This window comes from Acanthochromis polyacanthus, chromosome 2 (genome assembly GCF_021347895.1).
Source record: "Acanthochromis polyacanthus isolate Apoly-LR-REF ecotype Palm Island chromosome 2, KAUST_Apoly_ChrSc, whole genome shotgun sequence".
In the NCBI taxonomy this organism is placed as follows: Eukaryota; Metazoa; Chordata; class Actinopteri; family Pomacentridae; genus Acanthochromis; species Acanthochromis polyacanthus.
Window position 1 is genome coordinate 500,201 of NC_067114.1, and position 23,079 is coordinate 523,279.

General features: G+C 41.2%; 1 protein-coding gene and 1 long non-coding RNA gene across 3 annotated transcripts; both read left to right on the forward strand.

The window, feature by feature from the left end:
- The first annotated feature begins 4,824 nt into the window (after positions 1 to 4,824).
- Positions 4,825 to 22,749, forward strand: LOC110965253 (cellular retinoic acid-binding protein 1). Of its 2 annotated transcripts, XM_051944558.1 has the most exons (4): positions 4,834 to 5,695; positions 9,973 to 10,151; positions 11,666 to 11,779; positions 22,541 to 22,749. In XM_051944558.1, exons 1-4 carry the CDS (start codon positions 5,626 to 5,628, stop codon positions 22,589 to 22,591), a joined length of 414 nt encoding a protein of 137 aa, XP_051800518.1. In that variant the 5' UTR covers positions 4,834 to 5,625; the 3' UTR covers positions 22,592 to 22,749. The 2 variants fall into 2 exon arrangements, with proteins under 2 accessions (XP_051800522.1, XP_051800518.1); XM_051944562.1 differs by lacking the exon at positions 11,666 to 11,779 and having other exon boundaries at positions 4,825 to 5,695.
- LOC127532614 (uncharacterized) lies at positions 5,703 to 8,958 on the forward strand. The gene is made up of 3 exons (XR_007940143.1): positions 5,703 to 6,663; positions 6,906 to 6,993; positions 8,864 to 8,958. It is a non-coding gene; the product is annotated as an uncharacterized LOC127532614 (long non-coding RNA).
- Positions 22,750 to 23,079: the final 330 nt, after the last annotated feature.

Sequence of the window (23,079 nt, forward strand, 5' to 3'; positions counted from 1 at the left end):
AGCGTTTTACACGGTGAAAAACTGTTTGGCTTCTTTACCAAACGGCACACCTGCCTTCCTTCACCCATTAGCAGGTATAGAAGCTAACTACCCTACAGCAGACAGACCGGTGACTTCTAAAGCAACACAGAGTCAAACCCACACTCAATCAAAACTAAAGAAATTAGATTTAGGCTCCAACAGCAATAAAAACCAGCCTCCAGGTGAACTCGATTGTCACCTGTTCCCTCGTTGTTCTTCGTTCTGCAGGTTCAAACCACTAGACACACTCTCTCGCATCCTCATGCTGCCATTTTTTCTGTTTCCAATAAATAAACCTGAAGAACTGAATATTCTCCTGCTGTCTGGTGGATTCTCCTCCTGACAATTAGAGTTATTCACCTCACCTGTCAGTGGTTTTCATGTTTTGGCTCATCAGTGTTTAAACTACCGCTCACTTAGAAACGTCCTGATTTTAGAGAGAAAAGCATTTTTTCCAATGAAGATAGCATTAAATGAATGATAAATCCAGTGTAGACAGTTAATGTGGTAAATGACTGTTCTAGCTGTAAACAGCTGATTTTTAATGGAATATCTCCATAGGGGTACAGAGGAACATTTCCAGCAACCATCACTCCTGTGTTCTAATGCTACATTGTGTTAGCTAATGGTGCTGAAAGGCTCATTGATGGTTAGAAAACCCTTGTGCAGTTTTGTTAGCACATGGATGGTTAGGCTGTAGATTCTCCTAAGAAAACAGAATCCCTTTTCTTTTGTTCATTCAGGTTTGAGATTTAATAACATTTTTTTTTAGCTGAAAACACTCAAACTAACATCAGTCTTACGTCCATTAATGTTTTTGGCTGAAAGGATGGTTTGTTAAACAATAAAATGAATCCTGAGGAACAGTTTGTCTAAACTTCTGCAGACTGAATACTGGATGATTTATTCTTTATATATTAAAGTGCAGTGAAATAGTGGCTAGTGCCTGCTAATAGTCCTAACCCAGATACTTCAAATCTAAAATGCAGACAAAGTTCATTTAACTGAGAGTTTCTCCAAAATCCTTGACCCTCATCAGAACAACCTGCAGGTTTCTATGTAGAAAGAGGTTTTGCTGCAACATTTAGACATAGAAAGTCAATACTGGATGTTCCTGAACCGTCCTCAGGGAGTCAGTTGCTGCGTTAAAAGTGAAAAATGTGAATCTGCTGCTGGAGGAGTTAATGCGTTTCCTTCCTGTCCTCATAACCGCGGGGCAACCATTACTCTGATCAGAGGTGAAGCTCTGACTCCAGAGGTCATCTCTTATTATGGAGGGTAGAAGATGGGAACATCTCCAGAAGGACGTCTGCTCAAACACGCAGCTCTGTTTTTATAATTCTCCTGTTTCAGCTGACAGAACCCTTATAATCTTATTTCTGGTTTATTTATTTAGTCGGGATAGTGCATATTAATGGACAGTACATACATGATGTAATGTAAATATGCTGGAATTAGCATGCATGCTAAATTTCATCTGTTTTCCCAAAAAAACCATAAAAAACACTCAATACAATACAATACAATACAATACAAAGAACAATAAGAGACATTGAACATGTGCAAACACGCATATACTCCTAAAATAAAATAAAATAGGGGGACTATATATATACACATAAACGTGAACGCGTGTATGTGCAAATGTGCATAAGTTCCTAAAATACAGATTTTTAAAATACATACACATATACAAGTGACGGCCAGATTGCTAATGCTCACAGGTTTTATTGTCTAAAATCCAGTTTTTGAGTTGAACTTTAAAAGCCATCAAAGATTGACACTCTGTAATCTTTGCAGGCAGTTTGTTGCAGATCAAACCTCCTTGAACTGACAGAACATTCTGGACAAAGCTAGATTGTCTGAACTGCACCTTACAAGCCCCTCTGGTAGCAGCCCTCGTCCCAATGCCCCGACTGGGCTTGTTTTTAATGAACTCTGCCAGAGGCGGCGCACATAGTCCATGTAATACTTTATAAATGGCACATGCCTGTTTAAAAATCTTAAAATTATCAAATCTAAAGAGACCATGTTTTTTTAAGATGCTGCAGTGACGGTATGAGCGTGGCTTTTTATCGAATACCTTTAATGCTCTCTTGTATAATTGTTCGATGGGTTTGAGTGTCGTTACACCTGTGAAGGACCAGTTTGTGAAGCAGTAGTTTATGTGTGTGAAAATCATACAGTGCAGGTACGTCTTAGCGGCACCAGCTGTCAGAAAAAGTCTAATTTGTTTAAAATTTTGTAAATTAAAATTAATAGTGTTAGCGACCTTCTTAATGTGAAATTTAAAGGTGAGGGTTGAGTCCAGTGTGACTCCGAGGTACTTGAATTGATGATCGACTGTGTCAAATGCCTTTTTCAAATCTAGAAAAACAGCAGCAACACAGGAATTCCTGTCCAGCAGATCTTTTACCCTTTCAATGAAAAAGCAGTTGGCTGATTCTGTGGAGTGGCGAGCACGGAATCCGAATTGCATAGGATGCAACGGGGTCTGGCTATTGTCAAGATGTTTAATGATCAAGTTGGCTATGCATTTTTCAGCCACTTTTGAAATGACAGGAATATGCTGATGGGCCTATAATTGCCCATGTCGGATCTGGACCCAGATTTAAAAATTGGGGTTACCACGGCCATTTTCCATATCGGTGGTACAGTGCTGTGTGTAATTGACAGATTTATCAGATGTGTGATTGGCTGCAATATAGACTTTATATTATTTTTTCGGAAATTTGTGTCAAGCACAAATACATCTTTGGCTTTGGAACATTTTAGACCTTTGACAATTTTTACTACCTCAGCCTCTGAGATCTCTTCTAATCTAAAAATGGGTTGTGTCTCATTAATGGCCCTAAAATTCAAAGGGTTTAAAATTTTTAGTTATCTCAGAGACAGAATTCAGGAAAAATTCATTTAACTTCTTCTTTTCACAAGGTTCAGTTTTATTTTTCACGATGCTGTTCCCTTGAATCTCAAGAGGAATAAGAACAATAAATAAATAAAATAACAGCAGTAAATATGGATTTACTGTCGATCACCTCTTCCTGTTCATTCATCCTGGACTGTAGCGCTGAAGACTTTCCTGTCATGTTAAAAAATATCCTGAGTTTGTGTTAAAATCTATTTCCTGCCCTCCTCATTTTTAAATAAAAAAAAAACTTTACTTCACTAGAGATGTAATAAATTCTACCCCTTTAAAACTATAATCCTGCATTTTAAACCAATAAATGCCATAAAACACCAACAGGAGAGTTAAAGATCTAAATGAACTTGGACTGGGCAGCAGATAAAGCTCATTCAGCTCAGATTTATTCCTCTAAACGTCCTCAAACCGTCCAAACATTCACTTTCCCTTCTGGAAATAAAGCCAGCAGACAGGTCTACTTATGAAGGGAAAGAAAGAAAAGAGGTTTCCTGGTGTGATGATGGATCGCTCCCTGCTCTGCTCTGGACATTAATTATCAGCGTGTCTGAAGGCACTTTGTCAAAGAGATGGATGAGGATCTGTCTGAGGAACAAATGGGACCGTTAGGTTAGAGGAAGGCCTCTGGCTCTCAGGGGAGGAATGGAGGAAAAGCTGCAGAGAAACACTAATATCAGGAAGGAGCTTCATTATTCATGTAGATATTTCATCTTTAGTATCAGCCAAATGATGAAACTCAGCTTTAATGGGAATTTATTCTGCATTTCTGCACATATTTCATGTTTAATGCTGTGAACTCTGAAGCAGTTTCTGGATGTTTTTACTTCTGTGGGCTCATTTCTGTCTGCGATAAAAAAACCCTGAACTTTTGGAAATAGAAGGAGAGTGAACTTCAACAGGTTTCTGTGTAGAATGACACGTTTTTAATGCCAGAAACCTTTACTGAAGAAAAGTTAAATTTCTGTCAATATTTATTTTACAAACAGTTTTAGAAACACAGCCTGCAGTTCAGCCGAGTCCCCGAATGTTTGACTGTTGGTTGAATCCCTCACGGCTTCACGGTTCCACAGAGGAGTGCACAAGTTTGACTTTTTTACAGAATCTGCTCAGAGCAAAGTGTTTTTTCTGGCAAATTTAGAATAAATCAACATAAAGTGACCTGAAGCGATGTGAAGCGACCTGAAGCGAACTAAAGAGAAAATACTAGAGAGTCCAGTTAGAATCTAATTTAAGCAGTTTAACTGTAGTTTAACTAATCTAACCCGAACCCTACAGACTCTGATAGATGTTACTTTATGGGACTCTCCACCAGAAGTGAAGAAGTCTTTAGGATCAGAGGTGGAACTCCCAACAGTTCCTTCATTTTAGCCCCTAGTTAGACCAGGACCTGGATGGCTGAGAATCATCAGCTTTTGGACAGCAGAGACTGTAAATGCAGAACTCTTGACTCACTGCTCCATCCTAAAGTTACCTTCAGCTGAACTTCACCAGATCTGTACAGAGATCCACTTTTTACTTGGAAAACTGCTTCAAGAACAGATCTTTGTGGCCAAAACATGAACAAATGGAGACCAAAAACTGGTTCAGTTTAGTTTAGGACAAACACTGAGAAAAGACCAAAAGAATCCATACAGATAATGAATAATGGTTTTATACGTTCCAAACTGAAACATCTGAAGGTTGTTCTGTTTCCTGCTGTGGAGATGAATGGATTTATTTTTATTTGGTGGAGATGCTTTTCAGAAATCACTTAGAATCACTGAAACCCTTCAACATTAATGCTTTTATAAAGATAATTTTGGGACATATTTCTGACTTTATCTCATAAAGACAGCTCAGAGAGAAAAGAGAAATTCAACTCTTTTAAATTTAACTTTATTTATACCACGTTAATTCACAACATGTTATCTGGTGGAACTTCATACAGCGAAGTGAAGACTGTTCAAACTTTAAACCCAACAACGGCAGAAATAAATTCCTCTTTATTTGGACAGAACCAGGCCGTCTGCCTCGCCTGGTTGGGGTGAGACTGAAACATAAAAACAGAATAAAGACGTCTGGAGGTGGATGAGGTCAGTAGAAGCACATCAGAAACATGCAGCTTCACATCCAGAGATGTGAAGAAACGTGGGAGTTTAGGAGAAGATGGTCTTCAGTCCAAACAACAGGGAAGCATCCGAACCATTTGGTTTCTACGTCTCCATTCAGACATCAGGTCAACACAACTAGAACTACTAATCAAATAAAAACTCCTTATAAAACTCCCAGATGCTGCAGCAGATGGACCAAATAAAACCCGACTGTCTGCATGACTTTTTACAATCAGAGGTAAAAGAAAGAAGACAGACTGCAATAAATTCATTCTGGAAAATGGGTCCAACATGGAAAATATCTGGGTTCAAGAGAATCCAGAAGAAGAAAAAGCCTGATTATTTCTTTATTCCTGATGAATCTCAGTCAGATTAAAGAAATGATGCTGAGACGAGAAGAGCTTCTAATAAACATTTAAAGAATCCTCTGAAAGCATTGGATGTGAGCTGAGGGGGAATGGGAGGGATCGGAGGGATGGGGGGAGGAGGAGGAGGAGGAGGACAGATGGACGGAGGGAGAAAGAAGAAAGCAGCCGATCAGACAGACGACAGGAGACGTTGGCTGAAACAATCAAAACCCCACAAGGAAAAATGCCGAATTTTACGGGAACCTGGAAAATGAAGAGCAGCGAGAACTTTGATGAGCTCCTCAAAGCTCTGGGTGAGAAGGACTCTACTCTTTCTGATAGGAAGGTTGTGTTTTTAAAAAAATAAATCTGACTTAATTCCTGGAATACTGACTGACGTGTAGCATCACTTGGAGTTAAACTGCTGTTAAAGGAGGAGTTTTGGGATCTTAGATAAAATCATCAGATTTAAGGTTATAAAATGTGACTAAGTTCCTAAAAACACAGCAGATGTTCTAATATCTAACATCTCTGATCTGGGCTCCATAACAGCAGGTTTTTAACTGTGTTTGAAGCAAAAAGGAGAAAAGTTCAACTGAAACAACTGGTTTTAATTCCAGCAGATGGAAGCAGGCTATAATTGTGTGAAATGAGGAGGTTTTATTTTTTTTCCACTCGTTCTGAGGACAGATTCTATCACGTCTGCAGCAGAACTAAACAAAGCAAACATTCCTGCCTCTCATCAGGTTGTCACGGCGACATCTGCTGATAAGAATCTGAGCTGCTTTAAAACCTCTAATATCTCCTGATGTGTTTTCTCTGACTGTTTCAGTAAATAATCCACCTCTGAAACATCAGCTCTTTTTTTTCTTACCAATCTTTTTGGCACCAGGGTCAGACAGAAAAATGTGAAGCGACTCAGCTCACCAACAGTAGAGCCTGGTGACAGCAGGTCTTCTGATTATATGCGGCAGGTCTTCTGCTGATAGACGGCAGGTCTTCTGCTGATATACGGCAGGTCTTCTGCTGATAGACGGCAGGTCTTCTGCTGATAGACGGCAGGTCTTCTGCTGATATACGGCAGGTCTTCTGATGATAGACGGCAGGTCTTCTGATGATAGACGGCAGGTCTTCTGATGATAGACGGCAGGTCTTCTGATGATAGACGGCAGGTCTTCTGATGATAGACGGCAGGTCTTCTGATGATATACGGCAGGTCTTCTGATGATAGACGGCAGGTCTTCTGATGATAGACGGCAGGTCTTCTGATGATATACGGCAGGTCTTCTGATGATAGACGGCAGGTCTTCTGATGATAGACGGCAGGTCTTCTGATGATAGACGGCAGGTCTTCTGCTGATAGACGGCAGGTCTTCTGCTGATATACGGCAGGTCTTCTGCTGATATACGGCAGGTCTTCTGCTGATATACGGCAGGTCTTCTGCTGATATACGGCAGGTCTTCTGATGATATACGGCAGGTCTTCTGCTGATATACGGCAGGTCTTCTGATGATAGACGGCAGGTCTTCTGATGATAGACGGCAGGTCTTCTGATGATAGACGGCAGGTCTTCTGATGATATACGGCAGGTCTTCTGATGATAGACGGCAGGTCTTCTGATGATAGACGGCAGGTCTTCTGATGATAGACGGCAGGTCTTCTGATGATAGACGGCAGGTCTTCTGATGATAGACGGCAGGTCTTCTGATGATAGACGGCAGGTCTTCTGCTGATAGACGGCAGGTCTTCTGCTGATAGACGGCAGGTCTTCTGCTGATATACGGCAGGTCTTCTGATGATATACGGCAGGTCTTCTGCTGATATACGGCAGGTCTTCTGCTGATATACGGCAGGTCTTCTGATGATATACGGCAGGTCTTCTGATGATAGACGGCAGGTCTTCTGATGATAGACGGCAGGTCTTCTGATGATAGACGGCAGGTCTTCTGCTGATATACGGCAGGTCTTCTGATGATATACGGCAGGTCTTCTGATGATATACGGCAGGTCTTCTGATGATATACGGCAGGTCTTCTGCTGATAGACGGCAGGTCTTCTGATTATATACGGCAGGTCTTCTGATGATATACGGCAGGTCTTCTGATGATAGACGGCAGGTCTTCTGATGATAGACGGCAGGTCTTCTGCTGATAGACGGCAGGTCTTCTGATGATAGACGGCAGGTCTTCTGCTGATAGACGGCAGGTCTTCTGATTATATACGGCAGGTCTTCTGATTATATACGGCAGGTCTTCTGATGATAGACGGCAGGTCTTCTGATGATAGACGGCAGGTCTTCTGCTGATAGACGGCAGGTCTTCTGATGATAGACGGCAGGTCTTCTGATGATAGACGGCAGGTCTTCTGATGATAGACGGCAGGTCTTCTGCTGATATACGGCAGGTCTTCTGATGATATACGGCAGGTCTTCTGATGATATACGGCAGGTCTTCTGATGATATACGGCAGGTCTTCTGATGATAGACGGCAGGTCTTCTGCTGATAGACGGCAGGTCTTCTGATGATAGACGGCAGGTCTTCTGATGATAGACGGCAGGTCTTCTGATGATAGACGGCAGGTCTTCTGCTGATATACGGCAGGTCTTCTGCTGATATACGGCAGGTCTTCTGATGATATACGGCAGGTCTTCTGATGATATACGGCAGGTCTTCTGATGATAGACGGCAGGTCTTCTGATGATATACGGCAGGTCTTCTGATGATATACGGCAGGTCTTCTGATGATATACGGCAGGTCTTCTGATGATAGACGGCAGGTCTTCTGATGATAGACGGCAGGTCTTCTGCTGATATACGGCAGGTCTTCTGATGATAGACGGCAGGTCTTCTGATGATAGACGGCAGGTCTTCTGCTGATATACGGCAGGTCTTCTGATGATATACGGCAGGTCTTCTGATGATATACGGCAGGTCTTCTGATGATATACGGCAGGTCTTCTGATGATAGACGGCAGGTCTTCTGATGATAGACGGCAGGTCTTCTGATGATATACGGCAGGTCTTCTGCTGATATACGGCAGGTCTTCTGATGATAGACGGCAGGTCTTCTGATGATATACGGCAGGTCTTCTGCTGATATACGGCAGGTCTTCTGATGATAGACGGCAGGTCTTCTGATGATATACGGCAGGTCTTCTGATGATAGACGGCAGGTCTTCTGATGATATACGGCAGGTCTTCTGATGATATACGGCAGGTCTTCTGATGATATACGGCAGGTCTTCTGATGATAGACGGCAGGTCTTCTGATGATAGACGGCAGGTCTTCTGCTGATATACGGCAGGTCTTCTGATGATATACGGCAGGTCTTCTGATGATATACGGCAGGTCTTCTGATGATAGACGGCAGGTCTTCTGATGATATACGGCAGGTCTTCTGATGATATACGGCAGGTCTTCTGCTGATATACGGCAGGTCTTCTGATGATAGACGGCAGGTCTTCTGATGATATACGGCAGGTCTTCTGATGATATACGGCAGGTCTTCTGATGATAGACGGCAGGTCTTCTGATGATATACGGCAGGTCTTCTGATGATAGACGGCAGGTCTTCTGATGATATACGGCAGGTCTTCTGATGATAGACGGCAGGTCTTCTGATGATAGACGGCAGGTCTTCTGCTGATAGACGGCAGGTCTTCTGATGATAGACGGCAGGTCTTCTGATGATAGACGGCAGGTCTTCTGATGATATACGGCAGGTCTTCTGATGATAGACGGCAGGTCTTCTGCTGATAGACGGCAGGTCTTCTGATGATAGACGGCAGGTCTTCTGATGATAGACGGCAGGTCTTCTGATGATAGACGGCAGGTCTTCTGATGATAGACGGCAGGTCTTCTGATGATAGACGGCAGGTCTTCTGATGATAGACGGCAGGTCTTCTGATGATATACGGCAGGTCTTCTGATGATAGACGGCAGGTCTTCTGCTGATAGACGGCAGGTCTTCTGATGATAGACGGCAGGTCTTCTGATGATAGACGGCAGGTCTTCTGATGATAGACGGCAGGTCTTCTGATGATAGACGGCAGGTCTTCTGATGATAGACGGCAGGTCTTCTGATGATAGACGGCAGGTCTTCTGATGATATACGGCAGGTCTTCTGATGATAGACGGCAGGTCTTCTGCTGATAGACGGCAGGTCTTCTGATGATAGACGGCAGGTCTTCTGATGATAGACGGCAGGTCTTCTGATGATAGACGGCAGGTCTTCTGATGATAGACGGCAGGTCTTCTGATGATAGACGGCAGGTCTTCTGATGATAGACGGCAGGTCTTCTGATGATATACGGCAGGTCTTCTGATGATAGACGGCAGGTCTTCTGATGATAGACGGCAGGTCTTCTGCTGATAGACGGCAGGTCTTCCAATGATAGACGGCAGGTCTTCCAATGATAGATGGCAGGTCTTCTGCTGATAGACGGCAGGTCTTCCAATGATATACGGCAGGTCTTCTGCTGATAGACGGCAGGTCTTCCAATGATAGACGGCAGGTCTTCTGCTGATTGGTGATGGATGGGAAATGAAAGTTCTTGTCAGGAACTCTTTAGTGAGTTTTCTTCTTTCAGGTGTGAATGCCATGCTGAGGAAGGTAGCAGGAGCAGCTGCATCGAAGCCTCATGTGGAGATAAAACAGAACGGAGAGCATTTCTACATCAAGACCTCCACCACCGTCCGAACCACCGAGATCAGCTTCCTGATCGGTGAGGAGTTCAGCGAGGAGACAGTGGATGGCAGGAAGTGTAAGGTAACTGGAATAAATGGTAACATGCACGTAGACTGGATGTAAAAGATGGACGGAACCTCTGAGTTTGAGGAGTGAAGTCAAAGTGAGTTAAACTTGCATTCTTTTCAACAGCCACAGGGGGCGACTGCTCAGGTATCAAAGAGAAGTCAGATCATATAGAACACTAAGAGAAAATAAGCTTTTTTCTCACTTCATTTGCTACCTCAGTCAACATTTTCCTGATGAGTGTAAGGTCTCCGTTGGTGTTTACAGGTCTCCTTTCAGAAAGGATTGGTGTTTATTGAGTCATTTATGGTCCCATTTAGCAGAAAACAGGTGATAAACCAGGTCGTATTTTAGGGCATGGCGCCCCTGTGATTGACAGGTAGCTACCATATGAGTGAGCATTATGTCTTCAACTTGTGTTCTTGTTACATCAAGTTTTGAAAAACCAAGATTTTAAGGCCAAATTCCAAACTTCAGGTGGTTTCGTCCATCTTTTGTCTACAGTCTATGGATGGGTGAAATCTGAACTGTAATTTTGAAGAATTCATGAGTATTTATGACATTTAAGAAAAAGAACCTGTGGACATTTTGGAAGGATGTGAATTTTGGTAACTTCCAGTATTTAAAATAAATTAGAAATTCATACCTGGGTGTAGATTTAAGGACACATCCTTCTAAATATTCAGAACTGTTTTCCCAGTATAAACCAGTATAATACTACTAATAGATGCAACTATGCCTTTGGCAGACATTCTAGATTTTAATTATAAGCTCATACGAACCACCAAATCAACTGTAAAATTAACTTAATTACATCCACCACCTCATGTGTGAATTTTGTGTTTTCCCTTCACATAAATAGACATTTTCAACGTAAATTAATGCAGGAAAGGTACAAATCAGGCCATAAAAAATCATCATAATGCAGGAAATTAAGTGTTTGATAGTCTCCATTTAATAAATCCCATCCTAATATTCAGATTAAACCTACCATGCTTGGATTATCACACAATGCAATATAGGCATAAAAACTACATTAACTCAAAACATTATTTAATTCTGCAAACAAACCCAAACTGAAACTATAAAACCAACGACTACTAGAAAACTCTACATACTACAATGTTTCAAAGGTGAAAGTCAACAGTACAAATGGTTAAAACATGCAGGACTCTGGTATTATCTAATGAAACCTGCACAAAGTCTAAACTCTGCACCCTAAAAAAAAGCCCAAAACTATCAAAAAGCAATGCAAAAAAAACTACAGTAAACTAGATTAACTGTCTCTAACCCTAACTCTGTCTCAGACTAGACTTAAACCTGCACATTAACCCAAACTAAAACTACAAAACCAACGGCTACTAGAATGTTTTAAAGGGAAATCAGTAACAAAATATGTTTAAAACTGGTGTGATCCATTAGAAACCACCAGTCCTCCCATCTCACATCCATCTGTTTTACTGCCGACAGTCGGGTAAACCGGGGATAAAAAAGAGGGACTTCATTAAAAAAGTGCTGCTTCTCTACAGAGTTTGGCCACTTGGGAAACAGAAAACAAGATTTACTGCAAACAGACTCTGGTGAGCGGGAACGGCCCGAAGACCTTCTGGAGCCGAGAACTCCGAGGAGATGAACTCATACTGGTGAGGAGCTTTTCTCTCTAAACTTTACTGGAGGTAGGGATATGGAGATGATATGAAGGAGGAGCAGAGGCCAATCAGACCAGTAAAACCAGGATGGACTCCTCAGAATCTTTAAGATTCTGAGAATTCTTTAAATGTATGGATGCAAAATAAAAGTTCTAATTCACCAATCTACATAAACGTTTAAGTTGCTAACATTATTTGGATGTATTGGTTTGACAAAATAATAACGGTGTTTGGATCGACTTAATATTTTGTGTAATTTGAACTCGAATTTCTGTGTTAGTGGATTTTAAATTAAATTTAAGTTGAAATTGGCTTGATGACTAATTTTTCTTCAGCTTGAGGTTTCAGGTCCTCTCCCCTTCATCCTGAACAGTGGAGCAACTTAATGTTTGAAATCCGTTGCCTTAAACCTGAAAAAAGAAATTTAAATCATGTGGACATACTAGTTGAAACAATTTAATTGTTTTTTCAACTTAAAATCCTGTGTTTATGCTACCAGTCTTTAAGTAATTAAAAATATCTTTAACTGAAGAGGAAGGTCTATGTTCTTCCACCTCACAGTAGTTTGTTGATTGAACATCACTTTTTTAATCGTAACAAAAAAAACCCATTTCTTTTGTTGAACTGAAATCTATGCTTCTGGACAACAGATAATCTTATTTGCCCCAAAATCCTTTGATAACTAATTCACAAATCAGCAGCTTAACTATTTTTAAAGTAAGTTTGCAAAAACTCACAGCTTCCAGCACCACAAATGTGAATATTTTCAGGGTTTACATCTGAATATCTTTGGCTTTTGGGTTGTTGATCGTATTAAACGAGTCATTTTAAGACTCTAGCTTGGACTTCTGAGGCTAATAAATCTTTTTTAGCATTTGCTGACATCTTAAAGACCAAAATAGAAGAATCAGATTATTAAGAAAATAATCTCTAAATTAATTGAAAATGAAAATATTTAGTTTTCAGTGAGTTAAACAACCAGAATCAGCTGCATGTTTACAGCAGATATAGAAGTGTGGGATCAATTTTCTCTTCCAACTCTCACCAAGAAAAAAGCAAATAAAAGTCATTTCCAAAGAATGAAGTCCCCATCAGCAGAAACCAGAGCTGGAATGAAGGTCAGAAGAGACCAGGGCTGGGTGGTGACACCAGATGTGAAAATGGGTAATTTTCTATAATACTGTGATTCTTGTGAAACGATCTGAACACCCATGGAGACATAATTCATCTCTCAGATTTCCTGCTGTTGCCAAACGAGGGCGTGGATAAACATGCCTGCATCTGTGAGGCATCCCATAATACTGATGCATTGTTGGCTATTTTCACATCAAAGGAAAACAAAAAAACCCCAAAAAGACTCGTTTCAAACCCTTAAAGCAAAGACTTGTTTATGTAAAGAGACTAGGATACGGAGCAGAAGCCAGCTGAGATAAATTCTGGTTTTTTGGATCGTTTCATGTTGATCTTTTCTCCACGTTCATGGGAAGAAAAATGATATGAATTATTTCCTACAGTTTGCAGACATTTGCGGCTCCACAGGGAAAACAGAATCCAAAAGAATAAATGAAGGTTTGTTGTTGCGTTCCTCTCAGCCCTTCACGATCTTGCATCCATCAGAAACACGTCGAGCTACAGCTGCAAACATCTGGTCCTGGGTTTGGAGGCCAGATGGACAGAAGGCCGAGTGTCCAGCTTCATGTCTTTACTGATGGCAGAGAAGCAATCAGGGGAACATTCGGCCATAAATTGGATTGAATGCAGGTTTTCTGACGGGAAACAAAGCTTTGAACGGACCCAATCTGTTTTTATTCAGGATGAGGGTGTGTTGGGCTGTAATCTGAGAGGCCTGAGGGATGAATCATTGCACAAAAACATGACTTTCAAAGGAAACATGGAGAGTTTTAATGTGATAGCAGCGAGGAGGGAGCGGTCCGATGGATTCCCACCTAGTGGACTTCAGCAGTGTTTAGATCTGGTGATGCTGGAGGACAGAGTCATGGATCGGACTATAAAATAAAAGTTTAAAACTGATCTGGACACTGAACATCACCATCATCACCTGTAAAACAAGAAAATCTACGGAATGAACACACAAGCATCAAGTTGATGTTAACATTCAGATGTGAAAAACTACTTAAAATTAACACTCAGGAACCGTCTGAAGGTGGAGATGGCGGCAGCATATCGACACTAAAAGAAAAGAATCTGTATATTTCTCGGAGTCTGAAATGGAGTTAAAAGACTAATAGAACTTTCTGCTGCAATAAATTCAAGCCAAGTGCAGCAGAAAAAGCCTTTAACAGCCGATAAAGTTAAATAATTATGATCCAGTCTTTCCTGGAACCGTGAGCGTCTGGAGTCCATCTGGAGCCATAAGTCAAAGAATCAACGAGTTCAGAACAACAACCGAGTTTTTCACTTTCTCATTCCGATGGAGGTGATTTAAAATGTAAAATTATCCCATAAAAAGTCATGGTTGAATACAATAAATATCTTTAAGTTGTAAACCACCAGTCAGACACAGGAGGGACTTGAAGACGTCACATCAGGTTCAGGTTAATTAACCACTAAAAGATTCATTTATGTATAAACACCATCAACTAAATATTATATATAAACACCACTAACTAACTAAATATTATATAAACACCATCAACTAAATGTTATATATGAACACTAACTAAACATGATATATATACACCACTAACTAAATAATTATATATATATATATACACACACACACACCACTAACTAAATGTTATATATAAACATCCATCCATCCTCTATACACCGCTTTATCCTCACTAGGGTCATGGGGGGTGCTGGAGTCTATCCCAGCTGACTCGGGTGAAGGCAGGGGACACCCTGGACAGGTCACCAGTCTGTCACAGGGCTACATATACAGACACACAATCACACTCACATTCACACCTACGGACAATTTAGAGTAACCAGTTAACCTCAGCATGTTTTTGGACTGTGGGAGGAAGCCGGAGTACCCGGAGAAAACCCACGCATGCACAGGGAGAACATGCAGACTCCATGCAGACAGATCCCAGGCCCAGGCCGGGATTTGAACCGGGGATCTTCTTGCTGCAAGGCCAAAGTGCTAACCACTACTGCACTGTGCAGCCGTTGGAATCATGGGGTTAATATTATCTACCTGATGTTTCTGATCACTGACTCATCAGACTGAGGATAAAACATTTACTCACCACCAAGTATATTTAAGTATGTGGATTATTTTTGTCTATTTTAATGAAAATAAACATTTGTTTTGGCAGAGTTGTATATTTTTGGGGAAATGTGAACTTTTAATCTCAGTTCATTTATTAACAATAAACAAGAAGTCAGGACCTGAAATATAAACTTAATTCCAGATGCTTTATCCCCAAAAACAAACAAAACACAGAGAAGTAGATGAAAATTATTCATTTTTTGTTATTTCTTAAAAAAAAACTGATATTTTGTAAATAGACAAATTTAAAGTGTTAAAATCTGAAAGTGAATTAATATTTTAGTTATGATTAAAACTGACGTTGGCTCAGAAATCTAAATCAGTGAAAGTAGAAAATAATGTTAATAAATCATACTTTGAGAAATAAAGAAATTGCTAAGCCAGCAGTTCAACCTTCATGCACCATGAAGACTTTTACAGCTTTTTCATGTTTTATTTATGATTCTGGATCTTATTGCATCAGACGTACAATCTGGCATAGAGTTATAACTTTCTACCTCAGCTTCTAAAATACATGAAACTAAAACACTCAGGATCATAAGGAAACCCAATAAACTGCTGCTTTTAATCCTTGCCATCACAGACTGTCTTCACTGTAACAAGAATCCACCTTCCACTGAATATACGGAACATTTTTAGTGGATTTTAATGAAAACACGTGACATCATGTAAAGAAACTGATATTTAAAGGGTTAAAATCTTGAAAGGGAATTAAAATTTGGTTGGTTCAGAAATCTAACTCAGTGAAAGTGGAAAATAAAGTTATTATAGAATATTTTACAGCATTCTTTGAGGTCCTCTGTGCAGCGGTTAATCAGTAAACTAAAGCAAACATCCTGAGCTGTTCTGTGTTTAGAGGAACTGATGGATCTCTGGGTGTAGACAGGAGAATAAAAGCAGCAGAAGAGGAAACGAGGCTCTCAGGGAGAGACGGAGCTTAATGAAGACAACATGTGGAGGTCTGACTGTGATCTAAGAAGGGTGGACTAATGAGCGCTGGGGGAGACATCGGTTTGAAATCAGGATGAGAAACGCTCCGATCTGTCCATGACATGAACCTCATATCTGTCCTCCACATGTCCAGGCAGCAGGTACTGATGATGGACTGGATCCAGGTGGAATAGGGGGTCTGGTCCACATGAGTCCTCTGGGCTCTAATTGTCCTCATTGATCAGGCTGGTAGGATCCAGAAGACCTGGTGTTCCTCCAGTTAATGTCTCCCTCGGCATCGAGCCAGATGAAGTCGCCTCAGACTCATTTCTCACAGCTCCTTCCGATAATGACGATGTGTGGCTGCAGCCTCAGGACTCCCATAAATCTGTGGTCACACCCGAATCCAACCCTGAAAGGCCTGAAAGCTTTCACCTCGCTTTATATCAGCTTTTATCACGGCTGTTCCTTCTGCAGAGTCAAGATGTTAGATCAGTGTAGACAAAGACTGCAGAAATGGAAATAAGGAAATATTTATTTCACTGGAGAAAACTGATGAGAGACAGACGGATAGATAATTTATTAATCTTGAGGGAGGTTCAGTTCTACAGTAGAGAGAAACTTTAAATCCCCTTCTGGTCAGAGCCCCACTGGATAAATATGAATATAACTAAAAAACTGATTTCTGTTCGTTTCTTTGTAAAAAAAAAAAAAAAAAATCTGAATAAATAACAGTTTCAGGATAAAGACGAAGAAAACAACAATCATGGTCTAATTTTGCTTATTAAACCATCCTTCAGTTAAAAAGCCAACAACAGAAGTCAGATGTTTCTCCTTTTGTAGATTTAAACTCTATATTAAACCAAATGGTCTGTTTGCTTTTCCCAAATGAAAAATAAGAACATAAAATACAAAAAAAATCCTTTCAATTCTGTTTTTCAGTCATTTACTATAAATGAAAACAACAAAACTAAAAACATCTTTATACATCCATCATACACCTCGATTCATTAATCCATCCATCCCTATCCATCATCCTCCATCCATCATCCTCCATCCATCGTCCATAGCATCCCCTATCCATCATCCATCCATCGTCCGTCCCTATCCATCCATCGTCCATCCCTCATACATCCATCCATCGTCCATCCCTATCCATCATCCTCCATCCATCATACATCCATCCATCCATCTCGTTCCTCTTTTATAGAACCTATGATCTGCTGTCCACCATTTTAACACCAAATGAGAAATAAAAAAACTAAAATTACAGTTAAGTTTTACTAAAACAGGGTTAGGGTTAGTCAGATAAATAGATAGATAGGGTTAGATACAGTTAGTCAGATAGTTCGGGTTAGGGATAGGGTTAGTTAGTTGGTTAGGTTTGGTTAGATAGGTCTCTATGTCCTCAGAATTAAAAGGTTTTATTAAAAAATCCACGCTGTGAATCCAGACCAGGAGGTCTCTCTCCTCTCCTCCTGTACACTAAAAGCAACCAATAATATTTAAAATTAAAGCTGCAAGCAGCGATGGACGGGTCCTCGCATCCACGCTGGTTGGCGAATCCATGCACGTCCACCAGGTGGCACTGTGACTGAGAGTGTGTGCTGGCCTCTGAATCCCATCTGGACCAGAGTTTAATCACACGTAAAATTTCAGCCAGATTGGAGCATGTTCAGACTAGTTATACAGCATTTCCTGCCCATCCACCACCAGGTGGCGCTGTAACTCAGAGTGTATTTCAAACAGTGGATGTGATGAGGGCTGGACTCTGATCACTCATGAAAAGTTTCAGGCTGATTTGATCATGTAGAGGCCAGTTATACAGCATTTACTGTCCCTCCAACAGGTGGCGCTGCAACTGAGAGTGTCTGTTGGCCTGTAGATGTGATCAGGATTGGATTGTGATCACACATGGAAAGTTTGAGGCAGATTGGAGCATGCAGAGGAGAGTTATACAGCAGTTGTTGTTTCATGGCGAAGCATCAAAACTCTAATGGTCGCCATGGCCACGCCATTTGGCTTCTGGTTAAACTTTTGATAACTTTTCCAAACCAAGTCCTGCTGTGTGGACTGACAAAATTTCAGGTCTCCTGGAATTATCCCCAAGGAGGTATTAACTCTCAAAAATGAGAAAAATCATCAAAAATCTCACAATTAATCCAAGATGGCCGACTTCCTGTTGGGTTTAGGACATGGCTCCAAGAGGCTTTTTTGTGCGTCCTGATGTGCTCTATAAGCCTCCCAAATTTCATGGATGTAGGTGAAACGTGCTGGGGGGGCTGTTTGTTAAAAATACTGTAGGGGGCGCTATAGCATGTGCAGTGCCGAGATGCATACAGTGTTGTTCCTTGGGTCAATGGTGATGTGTGTGGTAATTTTTGTGAGCATTGAAGTATTCCTAACCTGTCAGAAAGGGCTTTGTTTTTCATGGCGATATTTGGTTGCTACGGCAACAGCGTTGCATGAAATGTCACACCCTTCACAGTGTGTGATTGTCAAGAGGTGAAGACTCGACTGACCAATTTCCAGCATGATATCACCAAGTTTGGGGCCATTGTACCTGAAAATATAAGGCCTTAAACTTACTATTACCAACAGGTGGCGCTATAACTTTTTCAAAATTTATGAGTGTGGATGTGTTCAGACTGGACCTGGTATCCAGCATGTGAAGTCTGAGGCAGATAGGATGTTGTTCAGCTGAGATATGAATCGTTAAATTTTCATGGCGAAACATCGAAATTGGTTTGGCCGCCACAGACACGCCCTTTGATGACAAGTCACCATTTTCACTGGGATGCATCATCAATGTGTTTAGGCTGTTGTCACTGCATTTGAAGTGAATATGATCAACCGGGTAACAATAGGGCATGAAAGTGTAAAAAGATGTCTATTTCCTGAAACCACAAGGTGGCGCTATGACTGTCAATGAATATCCCTATGTGGATGACATCAGGACAGGACTGTCATCATACATGTAAAGTTTCAGTCAGATTGGAGCATGTTGAGAAGAATTAGACACCAATTCCTGTTTCATGGCGAAGGATCAGTTGTTTGAGGCTCCGCCATGGCCACACCTTTTGGCTTCTGGTTGAGTTTTTGATAACTTTTCATCAGAAAGGTCTGGTGCATGTACTGGCCAAATTTCAGTTCTCTCAGACTTATCCACTAGGAGCTATAAATTTTGACAAATGTACAGCAAATTTAAGATGGCCGACTTCCTGTTGGGTTTAGGGTGTGGCTGTGATTGACTTTTTGGTGTGTCCTGATGTGGTGCATATGCCCACCAAATATTGTAGCTGTAAATAAAACATTGTGGAAGTTGGCCTAATGACCACTTTTTCAATTTTGCAGGTGGCGCTATAGAGCCATTTTTTCACACATATGCGCAACTCCCATAAAATATCAAATTTTTCCCAAGTCCTGATGTGCATGCCAAATTTCACGCGTTTTGGAATGTGATAAGGCTGCCAAAAAGGCAATTCATTTCCCGAGGAGCGATTAAGTTTGAAAAATTTACAGCAAATTGAAGATGGCCGACTTCCTGTTGGGTTTAGGGCGTGGCTGTAATTGACTTTTTGGTGTGTCCGGATGTTCTGCATATGCCCACCAAATATTGTAGCTGTACATGAAACATTGTGGCAGTTGGCCTAATGACTACTTTTTCAAGTTTGCAGGTGGCGCTATAGAGCCATTTTGCCACGCACATGCGCAACTCCCATAAAATATCAAATTTTTCGCCAGTCCTGATGTGCATGCCAAATTTCATGCGTTTTGGAGTATGATAAGGCCGCCAAAAAGCCAATTTACTTTACGGGAGAAAAAATAAAAAAAAAAAAAATAAATAATAATAATAATAATTAAAGCTGCAAGCAGCGATGGACGGGTCCTCGCATCCACGCTGGTCGGCGAATCCATGCACGTTCACCAGGTGGCACTGTGACTGAGAGTGTGTGTCGGCCTCTGAATCACATCTGGACCAGAGTTTAATCACACGTAAAATTTCAGCCAGATTGGAGCATGTTCAGACTAGTTATAGAGCATTTCCTGTCCATCCACCACCAGGTGGCGCTGTAACTCAGAGTGTATTTCAAACAGTGGATGTGATGAGGGCTGGACTCTGATCACTCATGAAAAGTTTCAGGCTGATTTGATCATGTAGAGGCCAGTTATACAGCATTTATTGTCCCTCCAACAGGTGGCGCTGCAACTGAGAGTGTCTGTTGGCCTGTAGATGTGATCAGGATTGGATTGTGATCACACATGGAAAGTTTGAGGCAGATTGGAGCATGCACAGGAGAGTTATACAGCAGTTGTTGTTTCATGGTGAAGCATCAAAACTCTAATGGTCGCCATGGCCACGCCATTTGGCTTCTGGTTAAACTTTTGATAACTTTTCCAAACCAAGTCCTGCTGTGTGGACTGACAAAATTTCAGGTCTCCTGGAATTATCCCCAAGGAGGTATTAACTCTCAAAAATGAGAAAAATCATCAAAAATCTCACAATTAATCCAAGATGGCCGACTTCCTGTTGGGTTTAGGACATGGCTCCAAGAGGCTTTTTTGTGCGTCCTGATGTGCTCTATAAGCCTCCCAAATTTCATGGATGTAGGTGAAACGTGCTGGGGGGGCTGTTTGTTAAAAATACTGTAGGGGGCGCTATAGCATGTGCAGTGCCGAGATGCATACGGTGTTGTTCCTTGGGTCAATGGTGATGTGTGTGGTAATTTTTGTGAGCATTGGAGTATTCCTAACCTGTCAGAAAGGGCTTTGTTTTTCATGGCGATATTTGGTTGCTACGGCAACAGCGTTGCATGAAATGTCACACCCTTCACAGTGTGTGATTGTCAAGAGGTGAAGACTCGACTGACCAATTTCCAGCATGATATCACCAAGTTTGGGGCCATTGTACCTGAAAATATAAGGCCTTAAACTTACTATTACCAACAGGTGGCGCTATGACTTTTTCAAAATTTATGAGTGTGGATGTGTTCAGACTGGACCTGGTATCCAGCATGTGAAGTCTGAGGCAGATAGGATGTTGTTCAGCTGAGATATGAATCGTTAAATTTTCATGGCGAAACATCGAAATTGGTTTGGCCGCCACAGACACGCCCTTTGATGACAAGTCACCATTTTCACTGGGATGCATCATCAATGTGTTTAGGCTGTTGTCACTGCATTTGAAGTGAATATGATCAACCGGGTAACAATAGGGCATGAAAGTGTAAAAGATGTCTATTTCCTGAAACCACAAGGTGGCGCTATGACTGTCAATGAATATCCCTATGTGGATGACATCAGGACAGGACTGTCATCATACATGTAAAGTTTCAGGCAGATTGGAGCATGTTGAGAAGAATTAGACACCAATTCCTGTTTCATGGCGAAGGATCAGTTGTTTGAGGCTCCGCCATGGCCACACCTTTTGGCTTCTGGTTGAGTTTTTGATAACTTTTCATCAGAAAGGTCTGGTGAATGTACTGGCCAAATTTCAGTTCTCTCAGACTTATCCACTAGGAGCTATAAATTTTGACACATGTACAGCAAATTCAAGATGGCCGACTTCCTGTTGGGTTTAGGGTGTGGCTGTGATTGACTTTTTGGTGTGTCCTGATGTGGTGCATATGCCCACCAAATATTGTAGCTGTAAATAAAACATTGTGGAAGTTGGCCTAATGACCACTTTTTCAATTTTGCAGGTGGCGCTATAGAGCCATTTTTCCACACATATGCGCAACTCCCATAAAATATCAAATTTTTCGCCAGTCCTGATGTGCACGCCAAATTTCACGCGTTTTGGTTCATGATAAGGCCGCCAAAAAGGCAAGTCATTTCCCGAGGAGCGATTAAGTTTGAAAAATTTACAGCAAATTGAAGGTGGCCGACTTCCTGTTGGGTTTAGGGCGTGGCTGTAATTGACTTTTTGGTGTGTCCAGATGTTCTGCATATGCCCACCAAATATTGTAGCTGTACATGAAACATTGTGGCAGTTGGCCTAATGACTACTTTTTTTTATAGAGCCATTTTGCCACGCACATGCGCAACTCCCATAAAATATCAAATTTTTCGCCAGTCCTGATGTGCATGCCAAATTTCACGCGTTTTGGAGTATGATAAGGCCGCCAAAAAGCCAATTTACTTTACGGGAGAAAAAAAAAAAAAATAAAAATAATAATAATAATAAACCCTAGGGTTTCAATAGGGTCCTTGGCACCGCTGGTGCCTTGGACAGTCGGTGCCCTGGCACCGCCTGTCCTTCGCACCCTCGGTGCTCGGACCCTAATAATAATAATAATAATAATAAACCCTAGGGTTTCAATAGGGTCCTTGGCACCGCTGGTGCCTTGGACAGTCGGTGCCCTTGCACCGCCTGTCCTCGGCACCCTCGGTGCTCGGACCCTAATAATAATAATAATAATAATAATAATAATAATAAACCCTAGGGTTTCAATAGGGTCCTTGGCACCGCTGGTGCCTTGGACAGTCGGTGCCCTGGCACCGCCTGTCCTTCGCACCCTCGGTGCTCGGACCCTAAATATCATTATACTCCTGCTGATAATCAGATTATTTTCTTGTGGTTTCAGATCTTCGGAGCCGATGAAGTGGTCTGTACACGGATCTACGTACGAGGATAGACATCCTTCCACCCTTTAACCAACAAATAACATCTCATCCACAATAATCTCTATTAACAGTCAGCCTGTTGCATTTTATGTAAATCATCATTTCACAAACATACTTCTGCTTTATTTCCTCCTTTTTTTGTATATATTAAAAACACTGCAAAGTAAAACAGTCTAAGTCTGATTTGTTTTTAATCAAGCAGCAGTTTTCCACACTAAATGATGCATGAAGCTGCTGCTCAGAAAAGAAATATAAAGGTTTTTGGAACAACATTTAGAGTGAAGACCTTTTTAAAAAGACCTACTGCTGTTTTTATCTTGTTACTGAGTCCATATTTGTCATTTTATCTGCTGGAAGACACATGAGTGAAATAAGCAGCTGAGTATTTAAACTGTTGTTCTGCAGATAAATCAAACACAGATTCTAATTTTAAAGTTTTATAAGGAACAAACCTCAGAAGTAATCCTGTCTGTTTTCTGAACCATTCTTCTGCCAGTTC

Bases quoted from the DNA above. Each gene is read 5' to 3' on its own strand.
- LOC110965253 (XM_051944558.1), top strand. From the start codon at position 5,626: ATGCCGAATTTTACGGGAACCTGGAAAATGAAGAGCAGCGAGAACTTT. The intron at 5,696-9,972 runs GTGAGAAGGACT...TTCTTCTTTCAG, and splicing joins TGAGCTCCTCAAAGCTCTGG to GTGTGAATGCCATGCTGAGG. The intron at 11,780-22,540 runs GTGAGGAGCTTT...TTGTGGTTTCAG, and splicing joins GAGGAGATGAACTCATACTG to ATCTTCGGAGCCGATGAAGT.